Source organism: Nicotiana attenuata, unplaced genomic scaffold (genome assembly GCF_001879085.1).
Source record: "Nicotiana attenuata strain UT unplaced genomic scaffold, NIATTr2, whole genome shotgun sequence".
In the NCBI taxonomy this organism is placed as follows: domain Eukaryota; kingdom Viridiplantae; phylum Streptophyta; class Magnoliopsida; order Solanales; family Solanaceae; genus Nicotiana; species Nicotiana attenuata.
Genome location: NW_017671145.1, coordinates 272,999 through 289,813, shown reverse-complemented (window position 1 = coordinate 289,813; position 16,815 = coordinate 272,999). Strand labels below are relative to the sequence as shown.

Here is a 16,815-nt window from a genome sequence, read left to right as displayed (position 1 = left end):
CTTGTATAGAGTGGTTTGAGTAAGTGCGAATGTTGCATAGTACGAAAGATTTGATTCTTGAGGTAAAAGTTGTTCACTACTAGGTGCAACTTTTGTAAAATGTTCATGGTGTGAGTCGTTAAGGGAAAAGCTTAGGGAAGGAGTTTTGATGGAGTAGGGTGGATTGCTCGAGTACTAGCAATGATTTAAGTGTGGGGTGTTGATGGTAGGCTATATAGTTGATATTTACACCTTAATATGACCATGCTTTGTTGTTGTTTTATAAGTGCCAACAAAATGCTCTATATAGTGTCCTTTTGTTTCGCAGGGAATATTATATGTGAGGAAGCAACACATAGTGTTTTGGAGGCGATAATGTGAAGAAAACGCCCACTCGAGAAGTACCCGAGCACAAAGGAGCAGAAAATGGCCTGGGCAAGAATTCCACCGCGATCGCGGTGCGCGACCGCGGTGCGCGACCGCGGTGGATTAAGATGTGAGGCAGTAAGGTCAGCTGTCACCGCGGTCGACCGCGGTCCACGCCGCGACCGCGGTGAACTGTTCACGCTGCTGGATGTCTGGGGACTAAAGTGTATTTTCGGGAAAACTTTTGTAAAACCCTTATAAGCTCTAGAAATTCGCCCAAGTTGAAGTTAAGCTTGTTTTTAGACTACTTTTGGAGGCAAGAACAAGTGTGAGAAGATCAACCAAACATTAGAGTTTTTCTATCTCTTTTATTTTCTTGCAATTACCCATTATGAATAATTTAGTAGTTTATTCTCGTTTTGTCATGAGTAGCTAAATCCTTTGTCTAGGGTTTTGATGGAACCTATTGAAGGATGAGTTTTTGATTATGTTAATATAGTTTGTCAGTTAATCTCTATTTGTTCAACTACGTGTTTGTTGTAGTTAATTGACAGGATCCTCAATTAGCTGTGCCTATTTAGTGTGCATAACTCGGGAGAGAGTGCATATTTAGGTAGTTGTTGAACAACATCACTCCCAAAGTATAAGAGGGATCTATAACTGCGGGTTTAAAGGCGGGATTAGGAATAACGAAGCCTTGGGTGCAATCTAAAGTGAGCTGCAATAAACAAAGCCAGCTAGTGTATCTCAGGAGAGTGCGTCTAGTAAATTATCGTGATTACTCGGGAGAAATTTAGGGTAAAAGGAGTGCTCATGATTGATAGAGATATTTTGGTGAATCTATATGAAACATAACCGGAAGGGATTCCATCAATAGGGGAAATCACTACCTTAGAACCTTCTCATAATTGTTTACAACTCAAGCATAGTTAGTTTTCAGCTGTTTATTTACTTTCAGTCTTAGTTATTAGTAATACCATCAACTGTTATTTACAACGTTTGAGGAAGTTGATTCCGTAGAATTTAGTAAGTCCAACGAAAGTGATTGATAGGTTAATTCCCTGTGGGTTCGACTCTGGGCATAAATACTCAGATTATATTTGCAACGTCCGCGTGTCCTTTTATAAGGCATAGTTGGGCGTGATCAAAGTGCTTTTTCTTAAAAGTATTTTTCGTGAGAAACAATTTGTATTTGACTAATTAATTTGAAAATCACTTCTGAACAACAATTAGTGTTTGCCAAACTTTTAAAAAGCACTTCTAAATGTTTTTCTCAAAAGTGCTTTTAAAAAAAGTACTTTGGGGAGAAACTACTTTTTCTACTTCTCTAAAGCTGCTTCTGCTTTCATTCAAAAACACTTTTTTTCTTCTAAAAGCTTGGCCAAATACTTCAACTTTGAAAAAAGCATTTTTCTTGGGACAAAAAATATTTTTAGCTCTGGAGAAGCTTGGCCAATCAGACTAGTGTAGTTATCTTATCTAAGTATGTCAACTCAATATAAGGCTGTATTGCCCTGTAGATTCCTTCTTTTGTCGTCTTCCTTTTTTCTTCTTTTGGAACAAGTTTTTGATTATACAATCAGACCTATTTATATATGGACGGACGTAAATGGGTGAAAGTGGAGAAAAAAAATATTCTACAAAAATGAATCAATATATAGTAATGACACATGCATATTCTTTGAGATTTAGTTGTTAGTTTATTAACAGTATATTATCTTTATTTAATATTTAATTAGTGACACATTCATATTTTTTGAGATTCTAAATTTGAATAATTTTCTTATTTTTTACTTGTAACATAAAAAGGAAAAGATATAATTTTTGAATATTTTTGTCTATAATATCCCAATAATATTTAAATATTAAATATTGTTATAGTTGTATAACAACCTCGCTATAATAGCTAAAGAATATCGAAACAAATAAGGTTGTTATAGAGAGTTTTGGTTATATTATCTTTTCAAAATGATTTCATTATGTGAGAAATTTGAAGTGTTGTGCCTACGATCGGATAATTTTTACGAACCTGTATGTAAAATTGATGGTCATTAAACAATCACTCGGAAAACCACTTATAACAGCATGTTTGACCAAGTTTTTTTTTTTTTTGGCAAAGTATTTCTTTTTTTTTTTTTTGCGCAATATATTTTTTTTTTTCAAAGTTAAGGTGTTTGATCAAGCTTTTAAAAGGAAAAAATGCTTTTGAGTAGAAGCAATTTTTAGGCATCAGAAAAATATAGCTTTTCTTCAAAAGCACTTTTTTGAAAAGTATTTTTTAGGAAAATACACTTAGAAGTACTTTTTAAGAGCTTGGTGAAATACTAATTGCTGCTCAAAAGTGGTTTTTAAATTAATTAACCAAACACAAACTGATTCTCACCAGTACTTTTGAGAAAAACACTTTAAAGTATACAAACTGCCTCTTACCAAAAGTATTTTTTTGAAAAGAACTTCTGAGAAACACTTTTTTTAAAATAAGTTGATTTTAGAAGCTTGGGCAAAGAGATTATTAGGTTATTATCAAACCATTGAAAAAAGTGATGAACCATAATCCCTTCATAAATTAAACACACAGAAAACATAAACACACACAAATATGACAAGGTTTTCAAATAACAAATAATCACCAAACTTCATCTCGGGTGCAACATTAAAAAACAAAAACATTAACAGCAGGAATCAACTTCAACTCTCTACCACCAACTCAACAATGAGAGAGTCTTTCACCATTTTTTATTGATAGCAGCATGGAATGTTAAGCTGTATGCACATCTGATGTGGAGGCTTCATCTTGTGATCTGGTTATCTCTGTAAACAAGGAGAAATGTTCAAGGATCATGTTTAATCTTTGGATATTAGTCTTATATTTAGTACATGGAAGAAAATAGGGGAAACACAAAAGACTTGATGATATATTTTCTCACAACACAACAAATAGATTTTAAATATAGCGCCTTTTTTATTATTATTGAGGGAAAAGTTAGTGCAGTCAAACATCTCTATAACAGTCTCGTTTGTTCCGATAGTTTTGGCTACTATAGTGAAATGTTGTTATAGAGGACATATATTATAACATAACATAATTCCAAGAATAACTTGGCTAGCTTTTATAGTGAATGACTATTATATATGGATGTCAGACTGTAAATAGTAAAGACTTGGATAGGTAGCTCACCATCAGTTATCGGAAAAGTGATCTTCACATACTCTACTATGTCTGTGTCTTCATCTCGTCTTCCATCTATCCCGCGGAGCATATCTGCAAATGATTTAGGCATCTTTGCGATCTCCAACTTTTTGAGAGCAGTGAGGAACTTGAAGCCATCTGGGATCCTCAATTTCGGGCAATTTTCAATTTTTATGCTAGAAAGCTTTGGCATAGAATTGTTTTCTACAGTCCAACTCTCCAAAAATATCAAATTCAAGATTTCTAAACGTTTGAGTTCAGTAAAACCAGAAGGAGGACTAACCATATCCGTCCCTTCAAAAGCGTTATCATCGAGGACTAGAACCCGTAAATTGGGAAGCTTAGATAACTTTTCCATAGGATCTTTCTCAAGTTCGGAGCCAATCAGGACTAACTTAGTCAAACTTGAGGAGATTTTGTTTTTTGGTGGCAGCTCGCGGATATGCCCCTCAATGCAAAAGATTCGGATAGCTCGATATTGCAATAGTTCCCTGATAACAGAATGCCTGTTATCTACAAAGCAGTCAAAGTTTCTGACATCAACAGACAACTGGATCTGTTTGTTTGAAGATTGTTTCAGATGCTCGTTGATAAACTGTAGGTCAGTGAGATCACCGTCAATCTTCACAGCTAGGTTATGAAGTTCGGTCAATGTCTGCAGATCAGTAACATTGCATACCCTTGTGATGAAGTTCTCTAGGGTCTCAAGCTCTGTCAAGCCATCCAACCGCAATTTGTCTCCAGCGTACGTTCGAAACTTCCGTGGAAGATATAGATGTTTCATTTTTCTCATCTTCCACAGCACATTTGGCAAAATCAGCTGAGTAATCGAATTATCCACGCGCAAGTCAAGTACTTGTAAGTACAACAAATTACTAATGGCCACTGGTAACTGATTCAAAATACATCTCTTAAAACTCAGATACCTCAAGCGAACTAGCTTGGATATCCCTTCCAGTAATTCACTCCGTCTAATAATTGATCTCCCATCAGCTGCTATTTCGTTCCATCCAATTTCAGCCCCATCAAAATCGAGAAGTCTAAGCAACCTTAACTCCTCAACATCAAACTTGCCCGACAACCGTACAGGTCTCCTGGCTTGCTGCTTGTGTGCGTCATGGATATGTAGGCTATGAAGGTTCCAAGTGTGCTGTTTCTTGGCCAGAATGCCGCTATCCTCTAGCCTTTCTAGACACACGAACAAGCGTCCTGTTTTGTTTCTTAAATATGTTGAAGTGGAATCTGAACCTACCAAAGAATCAATCCTGTGGCTGAAATTTATCTGGTTACCCTTTGATATAGATAGTTGTCGCATCATTCTGGAAACGCGGCAAAATTTGAGCCTTCTAACACTTGGAGCATCCTCTTCGTCAACCTCAACCATACTCATCCTTGCAAGTTCTGTTAGATATTGCTCTGCTACAGTTAATGCTGTTACTCCGACTCTGATATCTTGCGGCTTTACTAAGCCTTCGACCATCCAGAAGTGATATAACTTGTCTGCGTCAATCACCGAGTCTTCTGGCCAAAGGCCCAAGTAAATAAAACATAGTTTGAGGTGATCTGGTAAGTCATCAAAGCTCGGAGCTAAAACTTGTAGTACATTGTCAGTTAGAAATGACATTAAGTTTTGATGCACTATATTCCACTCGTCCAGGCTTTCTCTACCTGCCAACTCTTGACCGAGTTTCACGATCGCCACTGGGAGCCCTTCACAGCGTTTCACCATCTCCTTCCCTATATTCTCCTTCTCTGCGCTGAGTTTATCTTCTGACAACGAGAAATCGAGGGTTATTTAACAAAAAAAGAACAACACATTTACTCCAAAAAAAAAAAAAGAAGAAATGTATCGACTAAATAAGCAATATGCTGGAACCCGGATTTAACAATAGCTTTTAAGATGGCCGAGAAATATAGGTACGTACCTTTATTGTGTCGCCGGTATTCTTCCATAAATAACTTCCAGGCGTCGATTTTCATGAGGCGACGCACTGTGTAGACGAATGGTGGCTTCAGAATACCGTTTTCAGCTACTTGCCTCTTCCGTGTGGTAAGCAATATGCTGGAACTGGAACCCTTCTTCTTAGCTGATAAGAGTAGACGCTGCAGTTCATCCAAAACTCGAGTCGACCAAACATCATCTAGAACAAACAGGAATCTTCCACCTTTTTTAATAGAATATATAATATCATCAGCCAACTCGGCTTGCGGTTTGTCAGCTAAATGACGACGTGCTTCAATGCAGCTAAGAATGTGCATAAGTATGTCTTTGGTGTTAAACTTGGAAGAAACAGGGATCCAGACTCGAAAATTAAATTCTAACTCAATCCCTGGGTCTTTGAACACTTGGTGTGCTAGAGTGGTCTTCCCTACTCCGCCAACTCCATAGAGTGAAATGACTTTTAAGTACTCGGACTCATCCATGAGGCATTGGAGTAGCTCAGATTTAACTTTCTTGAGGCCAACGACATCGCGATCAGGTGGGAGGTTGTAATAGTAATCGGACCTCTTCCATTCATCGTCTTTCTCATTTGACGCAGGCAAGTAAGATAACTTCTCAAGAGCATGTTTGACGTCGTCGTACAGTTCTCTTAGCCCACACTTGATTCTAAAATATGGATCATCTTGGCTTTGTATGCAACATGACATACATCCCATGCTAAATTTTCTAGAATTATTCCTTGATAGACCATGATTTCCGATGGCGTACTCTATATTAAATGAAACTTTGTCAATTTTGGTGATCAGCTCGTCTATTGTCTCTCTTTGACTTGGATCATCGTTCTTTAGAATAGACCGATTATCCAGTAACAGTTTAGTTATATCCTCGATGCGTTCACCTAACCCAATTTCCATTGCTGTTTCTTCATCGGACAACCGGCTAAGTCTTTCCACGGCAACTGAGATTTCGAGCTCCTTCATTATCGTTTGGCTACCACGCTAAAGCCTCCTCCAAAAGAGTTCGATCAGCTTTCATAAAAATATGTAAAAGAGAAAAATAAGGATCGAGAATTTAAGGAAAGAAAATATTCTCGTTTAATGAAAGAAAACCATAGCCTATATTGAAAGCTTTCACAATGGAGATGTCAATAGTCAACATATAGGCGGCAGCACATCTGATCTATTTTAAGGGAGTTAAGCCTATATATTGTTCCCTCAAAAGTCAAAGTTCCAATAACGAAATGTCCAAAATATGCTGATAGGTTTTTTCAGCATGCCTCCTCCAACTAAAAGAATTTTTTTTTTTTTTTGGCAATAAATGTGAATATTACCATAACAACCAACTGTTTTTTTTTTTTTACATCCTAAGAGCATCCAGTGTACTAGATCTTCTAGTACATCCAGACCTCAAATATCAAAAATAAAATCATTCTAAGTACAATCTTTTATGGCTATTGAGATAATAACTACAGGTTCCTACTTACATACTACTTCCTAAGTACATAGCCTTTGCATCATCAAGGGGCATTGCCTTGCTCTTTTGGGTTCTACATACATGCTTAGCCTGTCCACAATCTCCTTTTTTATTTGTCCAATGCAAAATTCCAGGTTCAAAGCAATTTGTCTGAAGATCCTCCAGTTCCTTGCTTGCCAAGTGTGATACACCATTGCTCTTATGATTGCTGTTGCAACCTCTTTCTTCATGTGCTTCCAATGCCTTCTATTGATCCATTTTAACAGCTCTGGTATTGCCATGTTTGGTAGCTTAATTGCTGCCCAGCTTGTTAAAGCCTCTTTCATGTCTTTAAATCAACTACAATCTCCAAACATATGTTGTTGTGTTTCAATTACTCCCCGATCACAAAGGCAACATTCAACATTGTTTGTTATAGGAATATTCAGCTGTACTAACCTACTCTTTGTTTGCATTTTTTGTTGGTAAGCCAGCCACAAGACAAACCTATGTCTTGGCAGTAGTGTCCTGTTCCATATCAGTTTCATTTCCCTGCATCTTGGAAAATATCCTATCATTGCATTATAGCTCCTAGATACTGAATACTGCCCATTGCTATTCAGCCTATATGCATTCCCCTGATACCATTGTGCCATGTTTTGTTTTAAGCTATTCAACTTCTTCCAATACCAACTGCAATCACATGGTGGCCTGTGTTCCCAGATATTCCTACATGCTTTCATATACACCCCATGTACCCATCTCACCCATAGAACCTCTTTATTTGTCACTATTTGCCATAGTAGTTTCCCAACAGATGCTATATTCCAATTTTTACATCCATTTATACTCAATCCACCATATTTCTTTGGCCTGCACAGAACTTCCCATGATACCAAAGCCATTTTCCTATGACCTTCTGTAGTGCCCCATAGGTACTCCCTACACTTCCTATCAATTGCTTTTTATAACACTTTGAGGTAGTATAAAGACAGCTCCCCAAAAATTATACATTGCAAATAAGACTGAGTTAGTTACTTGCAGTCTACCTGCATATGATAGAAGTTTAGCATAACCTGTTTGTATATTTGTTGTGATCTTCTCCCCTAACTGGTGACATTCTATCTTACTCCATTTCTTTGATGTTAGTGGTAGTCCCAGGTATCTCATAGGTAGTGTGCCCACTGAGAATCCTGTAGCACTCACTATAGCTTGCTTACTTTCTTCATCCATTTCTGCTAGATATTTGTTGGACTTCTTCATATTTGCTACCAGTCCTGATACTGCACTAAAATGATTCACCACCTCCAACATCCTATTGATAGACTGACTATTGCCTTTACAAAATAACATCAAATCATCTGCAAATATCAAGTGAGTCAATTTTGTGCTCTTACACATTGGATGGTATTGAAAATCTGTCAATTCACTTATCATGTTCATCCCTCTTGTTAGGTACTCCATGACAAGTACAAACAGTAGTGAAGACATAGGATCTCCCTGCCTCAATCCCCTTCTTCCTTCAAAATATCCATAACCTGCACCATTCACCTTGACAGTGAACTTGGTTTTTGTAACACACACCATTATTAATTGGATGAATGACATTGGAAAGCCATAGCCTCTGAGTACTTCTTCCAGGAATTCCCATCTTACCATATCATAGGCCTTCTTTAGATCAATCTTCATCAAACACCTAGGAGTTGTCTTCCTATTGTAGTGTCTTAGAAGATCATGGCATATCAAGACATTGTAAATAAGTGATCTTCCTTCAATGAAAGCTGCTTAACTAAAAGAAATTTGTCCCTACTTTTGTAAAATAGTTTATATTTAACTTATGTTATACGGAGTACTCCTTTTTGCAAATCAAAACACTCTTGCCGTTATAAAAAATGTTAAAAATGCCCATACTTTTAACGGAACTCCAGCTGGATAGAAAAAAATGTTTTAATACATGCCTTGACCGTTAAATCTTCTTTCACCATTGTCCAGCTTTTCGGTCTTCTTTCGTTAAACGTGAATATTTTCTTTCCTTAAATTCTCAATCCTTTTGGTTGAACTTTTTTCCTTTTTCATATTTTTAGGAAATTAGCTGAACTCTTTGGGAGGTTTTACCTTGGTACGTAGCTAGACAATAATGAAGGAGCTCGAAATCTTCTTTGCCATGGAAAGATTTCGTCGGTTGTCCGATGAAGAAACAACCACAGATATTGGGTTGGGTGAACAAATCCAGGATTTAACTAAACTGCTTATGGATAATCAGTCAATTCTAAAGAATGCAGGTCCAAATCAAAGCAATACAATAGAACAGTTGATCACCAAAATTGACGAAGCTGCCTGTCATACAGAGGAAGCCGTTAAAAATCATGGTCTAAGAAATAATTCTAGCAAAATTAGATGTTTGAATTTACCCTCTTGTATTTCAAAGTCTCATGATCCACATGCTAGCATCAAGTTTGAGCTCAAAGAATTGTACTATCAGGTCAAACATGCCCTTCAAAAGTTATCTTACCTTGTATCTGACTTGCCTGCAGAATTAAGAGAGAAAGACGAATGGGAAAGGCTCGATTATTATAGTCGACCAGATCGCAATTCCATTGGGCTCAAGGAAGATAAAGTTCAGCTTATCGAATATCTAATGGATGAGTCTGAGGACTTAAAAGTCATTTCACTATGTGGAGCTGGCGGAGTGGGAAAGACAACTCTTGCTTACGAGATCTATGACCACCCAGATATTTGGTACAAATTTCTTCATAGAATCTGGATCCCTGTTTCGTCCACGTTTAACCCGGGAAACATACTTGTGCAAATTGCTCGCTATTTTGACAGAAAAAATTGTACCAATAAATCAGAAGATGAGTTGGTTGATATAATCATCAGAAAAATTAGAGAAGGTGGAAGATTCCTGTTTGTTCTAGATGATATATGGTCTACTGAAGTTTTGGATGAACTGCAGCGGATACTCTTCGATGACCGTTTCTCACCAATTACCAACAAGGGTCACAGAATATTGGTTACGACGCGGAAGAGACAAGTAGCTGAATATGTTAATTTTCTGAAGCCACCATCCGTCTACACTGTGCGTGGACTGAAGGAAAATGACGCATGGGAGTTACTTATGGAAGAATACCGGCGACACAATCGAGGTACATTTCCTCTGTATATTAATTCAAATTGACATATAAGAAAGCTATTACCTTTCCTATGTTGTGAATGGTCTTAATAGAAGGTGAAACTATTTGATGCAAACCTTAGATGTGACAGAGGGGCTGATATGGAGGAGGGAATTGAGGTTATGGTGGAAACCGCAATTAAATGTCGACTGTAATTAGCTCTTTAACTTCTGTTGATTTGAAGATAGTTATTTCTTAATTATGTTTAGAGAAATGGTCAAGGACCTCAAGGTAATTAAATCTGGAGCGCATTAATTGACAAAATAAACAACTGTTGGCTGTTGCTTGTTTAAGCATGTAACAGAGGAGCATGTAGGTGGCAGTGGCGGATTCAGGACTCGGGGTTCAATATTATAAAGAAGTGAACAGTAAAAGTTTCATCGAATGGGCTAATCAAAATTTGTTGAATCTAAATGTAATGTCAAACGGGTATCATAAAAAATATTAAATCTAAATAGAAATAAACTATCGTCAAAACTCATGCTAACGATATGTTGGATTAAAACTAATACATTGGTTTGTTTTGAAGTAATTGTTTTTACAAAAAAAAAAAATGCTAGTAAAAAAGGGCATTCTAAGGAAGAAAAGGCAAAAAAAAATCATGTTTAATAAATAATTAACAAAAAATGAGCAAAAGATAATTGCAAAAATAACTACTTTAATAATTAAATAAGACAAAGAAGTTGAAGGCAAACAATAGGAGTCTTATTTGCCTCACCTTCTGCGTAATATACTGTTCAAGTAGTAGAAAGAAAAATTAATTGCAGTGTGTGGGAAGTAGGGATCGAACTTAGGCCCTTAAAGAAAGTTTGAACCCCAGTGTAATTTTCCGACGAATGGGGTTCGAATGAACACCCTTCCGCCCCCTTAAATCCGCCCTGGTAGGTGGTAACATGTAGGTTATTTAAATAGGGAAAAGAATAGTGAAATTGCGACCGTACTTCAGTCGACCTTTTATATATATAACCCTTGGTTTCTCGTTGGCAGATGATAAACTCAGCGCAGAGAAGGAGAATATTGGGAAGGAGATGGTGAAACGCTGTGAAGGGATCCCTGTGGCGATCATCAAACTCGGTCAAGAGTTGGCAGGTAAAGAAAGTCTGGATGAGTGGAATATAGTGCATCAAAACTTAATGTCATTTCTAACTGACAATGTACTACAAGTTTTAGCTCCAAGCTTTGATGACTTACCAGATCACCTCAAACTATGTTTTATTTACTTGGGCCTTTGGCCAGAAGACTCGGTGATTGACGCAGACAAGTTATACCACTTCTGGATTGTCGAAGGCTTAGTAAAGCCGCAAGATATCAATGTCGCAGAGAACTATCTAACAGAACTTGAAAGGATGAGTATGGTTGAGGTTGAAGAAGAGGAAGTTCCAAGTGTTAGAAGACTCAAATGTTGCCGCATTTCCAGAATAATGCGACAACTATGTATATCAAAGGGTAATCAGATAAATTTCAGCCACATTAATGATTCTCAGCTAGGTTCAGATTTCTCTTCATCATCTTCAAGAAACAAAACACGGCGCTTGATCGTGTGCCTAGAAAAGCTAGAGGATAGCGGCATTTTGGCCAAGAAAGAGCGCACTAGGAACCTTCATAGCCTACATATCCTTGACGCACACAAGCAGCAAGGTAGGACTCCTGTACGATTGTCAGGTAAGTTTGATGTCGAAGAGTTAAGGCTGCTTAGACTTCTTGATTTTGATGGGGTTGATATTGGATGGGACGAATTCACAGTTGATGGGATGTCTAATATTAGACAAAATGGATTACTGGACGGGATATCCAAGCTAGTCCACTTGAGGTATTTGAGTTTCAAGAGATGTATTTTGAATCAGTTGCCATTGGCTATTAGTAATTTGTTATACTTACAAGTACTTGACTTGCGAGTGGATGATTCGATTACTGAGGTGATTCTGCCAAACGTGCTGTGGAAGCTGAGAAAAATGAAACATCTCTATCTTCCACGGATGTTTCAAACGTACACCGGAGACAAATTGCGGTTGGATGGCTTGACAGAGCTTGAGACTCTCGAGAACTTCATCACAAGGGTGTGCAATGTTACTGATCTGCAGACATTGACCGAACTTCATAACCTAGCTGTGAAGATTGATGGTGATCTCACTGACCTACAGTTTATCAACGAGCATCTGAAACAACCGTCAAACAAACAGATCCAGTTGTCTATTGATGTCAGAAACTTTGACTGCTATGAAGATAACAGGCATTCTGCTATCAGGGAACTATTGCAATATCAGGCTGTTCAAATCATTCACATTGAGGGGCATATCCGCGAGCTGCCATCGAAAAACAAAATCTCCACAAGTTTGACCAAGTTAGTCCTGATTGGCTCTGAACTTGAGAAAGATCCCATGGAGAAGTTATCTAAGCTTCCTAATTTATGCGTTCTCGTCCTCGATGATAACGCATTTGAAGGGACACATATGGTCAGTCCTCCTTCTGGTTTTGCTGAACTCAAACGTTTAGAAATATTGAATTTGATGTTTTTGGAGAGTTGGACTGTAAAAAACAATCCTATGCCCAAGCTCTGTAACATAAGAATTGAAAATTGCAAGAAACTGAGGATCCTACATGACTTCAAACTCCTCGCTGCTCTCAAAAAGGTAGAGATAACAAAGATGCCTAAACCATTTGCAGATATGCTCCACGAGATCACTTCTGCGACAATTGAAGGTGAGCTATCTACCTGCATTAATATTTTCTTCAGTTATCTCTATTATTTACACTACTCGCCCATTAAAAATCTATATTTATATATATATTAAAGCAAGAAAGTTACCATATAGAATTGACATTATGGTTAAGCCAAGTGGCAAGCTAATAAATGTCAATAGTATATGGTAACTTTATTCTATATTGATTATGTTAGTCAAATACAAATATATATATATATATATATATAATGAATTTGAATTAAAAGATGATTGTAAATTTTATAGATCAAGTTTTAAAATTTGAATTAAAATAAAAATAAAAAGAAGTTTATCTTTTGTTATCATGTTAACATGCTTAATTCAGTTAATGATCATATACAACCATGTTTAGAATTTTTGTTTATTTTTTATTATTATTTAAATACTATTTCCATATAATTCTAAACTCTTTTACATCTAAAACCCTATAATTATAGTTCTTTAAAACACTATAGCTAGACTTGAATAAAACAGATTTCCTTTAAAATAAATATAATATATAGGGTACATGCCTATGTTTATTCAAATAACAAAAAAGAGTTTAAAAATCAAATAAAAATTTACTTACATATATAATGAAGTAAACCTACATGCTGTAGAAAGAAACATTACAAAAATGTGTTAATATAAAATAAAAAAAAGTTATTTTTTCTTTTTCTTTTTGAAGAATGTTTGTTTGAAGAGTCAATTGTATAAATGGACATAAAAATAAATTACAAAATATTGGTTATACAATTACTATCATTAATTTTAATTTAGCACCTTTTAGAAATTGAAGGGTATAAGTTGAAACCTTTTCATTTAGCTGCAGGCAAGCCAACATTGCAGGGGTATTATATTTTTTCGTTGAAGAATATTAGTTTCGAATCATTAAATTATGTGAAAGATTTCTCGAATTTCAATAAGAGGGATATTGGTTTCTAATTGGTAGTTTCTACATCGATTTTCAAGTGTAACAAAAAGTATTTTAAAAAAAAATGGTATGACACCAAATATATTTTTAAAAAATATGAATAAAAATTATTTTAAAATGTGATTATTTTTATAATATAATGTAATTTTAAAAATAAAAGGATAAGATATTTTGGAATTTTAGTAGAAAATTTTTAAATTATTATAATATAAGTCATATCATGGATGAAATCAAGTAATCGAAATCTTACGGAATATTTACATAATATCCGGCCAGATTTATCGTTGATCTTTTATAGTTGATATACTGACAATCCATGATTATACACATATTATATATGGATTATATATAAATTTCACATCCTTTAATTTTTTAGTTTAAATACGAGTTATTATTTTGCTTCGTGACTATTTTTATGTTCCAATGACTCCAATAAGAATGGTGCAAAAAAAAATTCACTACGAGATTTGAAAAATATTAGTTTTTTTTTCATATAGTATTTCTTAATTAATAACCTAAAGATTATCTATAATTATATCGAAGGTTTAAATTTTAAGGTTATTTACGTATAATTCAAACAACTCAGATGTATATGGTTAGTGTCAAATATCAAAATGGAGTCATACTGAAAAAAATAAAGTCACTGGCTAAAGAATTATTTAAATTTTTAGATACCCCACTAAACGGAGTTTTTGAATTAAGAATAATATTTTTACTTCCATTATTATAAAAATAATTATTATTGAAAAATAAAGTTTTAGAAACTAAAATTCAAAATAGAAATATTTTTTGAAAGATATCAACACACCAAATAAGAGTTCAAGTAGTAACACAAGAGTCAAGTCGTATCTAAAGAATCTTTCATAGTCTACATTTGATTGTTTTGCCATAATATGATTTATTATTTCGCTTCCTGATTATTTTCAGGATCCAATGACACCGCTGAGAATGGTACCAAAAAAGAAATTAGAATTATAAATAGGAAATTTGAGAAATGGTTAATCTTTTTCATGTAGTGTTTCTTAATTAATATCCAATAATTATCTATAGTTATCAAGAAGGTTTAAATTCTAAGACGATTGACACATAATTCAAATAAACAAATATTTGACATGATTAGTGTCCGCGCCGGTGCTAATACTAGCAGGTACTAATAGCAAAGTATTCATTGTAGTTATCAGATATCAAGTCTTTTGTGTGTCCCCTATTTCTTCCATGTCTAACGTAACATAAATATAAGACTCTTAAGATACAACATGATCCTTGAACATTTCTCCTTGTGCACAGATATAACCAGATCACAAGATGAAGCGGAAGCATCCTCTGGTTTGCAAATAGCTTAATAACATCCAATGCTGCTGTCGATGGGAAATGGTGACAACTCAAAGGCAACATGATTGTTCTGTTATTCGTTATGAAGATATTATTATGTTTTCTCCGTGTTTAATTCAAGAAGGTTCTTTCTGTTCGTAACACAAAAATTACTTAACTATGCTTATTGCACTTAAACTCAACCGGATGTCACAAATTGTTAGCGCCAAATTCAATTTTACCCTCTAAATTATTAACTTTATTTTTTTTTTTTACTTTTTAAATATTACACTAGAATTTTTCTTAAAAACATGCTGGATGATTAACAGTTCGGGCGACAAAGGGTTTGAGCATTTTTATATGTGTGAACAGAAAAACTTCAATCTGCTTGTGATTGAGCTCACAAGAAATAAGTTTTAGCATTTTTATATAAGTGTGAAAAGAAAACTTCAATCCGCTTGTGAATTGTAATTGAGCTCACAAGAAATAATAGAAATTTAGCGAGCAAGCACAAAAGACCCCAAAAAAATAAATCACAAAAGACCTTATTTCTCATGTTTCTCCTCTTTCATTACTGTCTAATGATGTCAATCCAGTACATATTCCATAATTCACGCTAGAAAGGGATCGTACAGGAGCAAGCTGAACTCATTCTGTTCTTTCTCTCCGTCGTTTTTCTCTTGTAAAAAGGGCAAAAAAGAACTCATTCTGTTCTTCTTATCGTGTGTTTTCTTGTCTTAGATAGCGAGAGAAAATTTTCTTTGTTAAGAAGAGAAGGAAGCATTCTTTTTTACCTCCTTTCCAATATTGGTTGCATTAACTTGTTAAATTATCACGTCGTTGAACCAGGTTCCTACCACTACTAGAAATACGCAAAAAACCGATCAAACTTTTCCGACCAACGTTGGTCGGTAAAAAAAAGCGACCAAAAAACGGGCAGCTTGGACGGAAACTGGAAAAAAATATTTTACATTTATTTTAAAAAACATACCGACCAAAGTTGGTCGGTAAATTGGTCAACAAGTTGACCGAGCTGGTCAGACTTGCTCAGTCAAAGAAACTTTCACGTTACCGACCAACTTTGGTCGGTAATGTGGACCCAATTTTTTGAATTTTAATAGTTATATTATTATTTAAAATATTTTATAAAATTTAAAGAATTTTTATTTAAATTTACCGACCAACTTTGGTCGGTATATTTTAATTTCAGGAAAATAACCGACCAAAGTTGGCCGGTTATTAGGTCAACATTGGTCAAAATTATGAATCACTTTTATATTTACTATCTAAATAATATAAATGTAATTCGTTAAGACTTTTGTAATACAAATAATGAATACACTTACATATATTATGACATATACTACAACATGCTATATATGTAGTTAAAGTAGTACAACGAAGCGTGTTATATATATATATATATATATATATATATATATATATATATACTAGTATCTATGAACGTGCGTTGCACGTTAATAATGGCACATGATGATTTACATATTTATTTATACGAAAGAACAATACAATTTAATTAATGAAAGAATTTTATATATAATAATACAACAATCATCTAAATACCGAAAAATATTATTACATTAGCATAATACATGAATTTAAAATAAAAGGACAACATCAAAACTTACACAAATGATTAATTTTATCATGTTAGTTAGATAATTATGTATTACAATTTAAGAGTATTTAATGTGATGGTATATTAACGAACACTTCTTTGTGGACAATATTTTTTTGTGTATGTTTTC

General features: G+C 34.9%; 2 protein-coding genes across 3 annotated transcripts; one reads left to right on the top strand and one right to left on the bottom strand.

Annotated features, from left to right (window-relative positions):
- Positions 1–2,886: 2,886 nt before the first annotated feature.
- LOC109206233 (probable disease resistance RPP8-like protein 2) lies at positions 2,887–6,647 on the bottom strand. Of its 2 annotated transcripts, none has more exons than XM_019369038.1 (3): positions 5,461–6,647; positions 3,524–5,305; positions 2,887–3,156 (listed from the first exon to the last, which is right to left on the bottom strand). In XM_019369038.1, exons 1-3 carry the CDS (start codon positions 6,455–6,457, stop codon positions 3,104–3,106), a joined length of 2,832 nt encoding a protein of 943 aa, XP_019224583.1. In that variant the 5' UTR covers positions 6,458–6,647; the 3' UTR covers positions 2,887–3,103. The 2 variants fall into 2 exon arrangements, with proteins under 2 accessions (XP_019224583.1, XP_019224584.1); XM_019369039.1 differs by having other exon boundaries at positions 3,524–5,302.
- Positions 6,648–8,848: 2,201 nt separating this feature from the next.
- Positions 8,849–15,282, top strand: LOC109206232 (probable disease resistance RPP8-like protein 2). The gene is made up of 3 exons (XM_019369037.1): positions 8,849–10,075; positions 11,090–12,802; positions 15,023–15,282. The coding sequence occupies exons 1-3, from the start codon at positions 9,067–9,069 to the stop codon at positions 15,076–15,078; spliced, it is 2,778 nt and encodes a 925-aa protein (XP_019224582.1). The 5' UTR covers positions 8,849–9,066; the 3' UTR covers positions 15,079–15,282.
- The last annotated feature ends 1,533 nt before the right edge of the window (positions 15,283–16,815 follow it).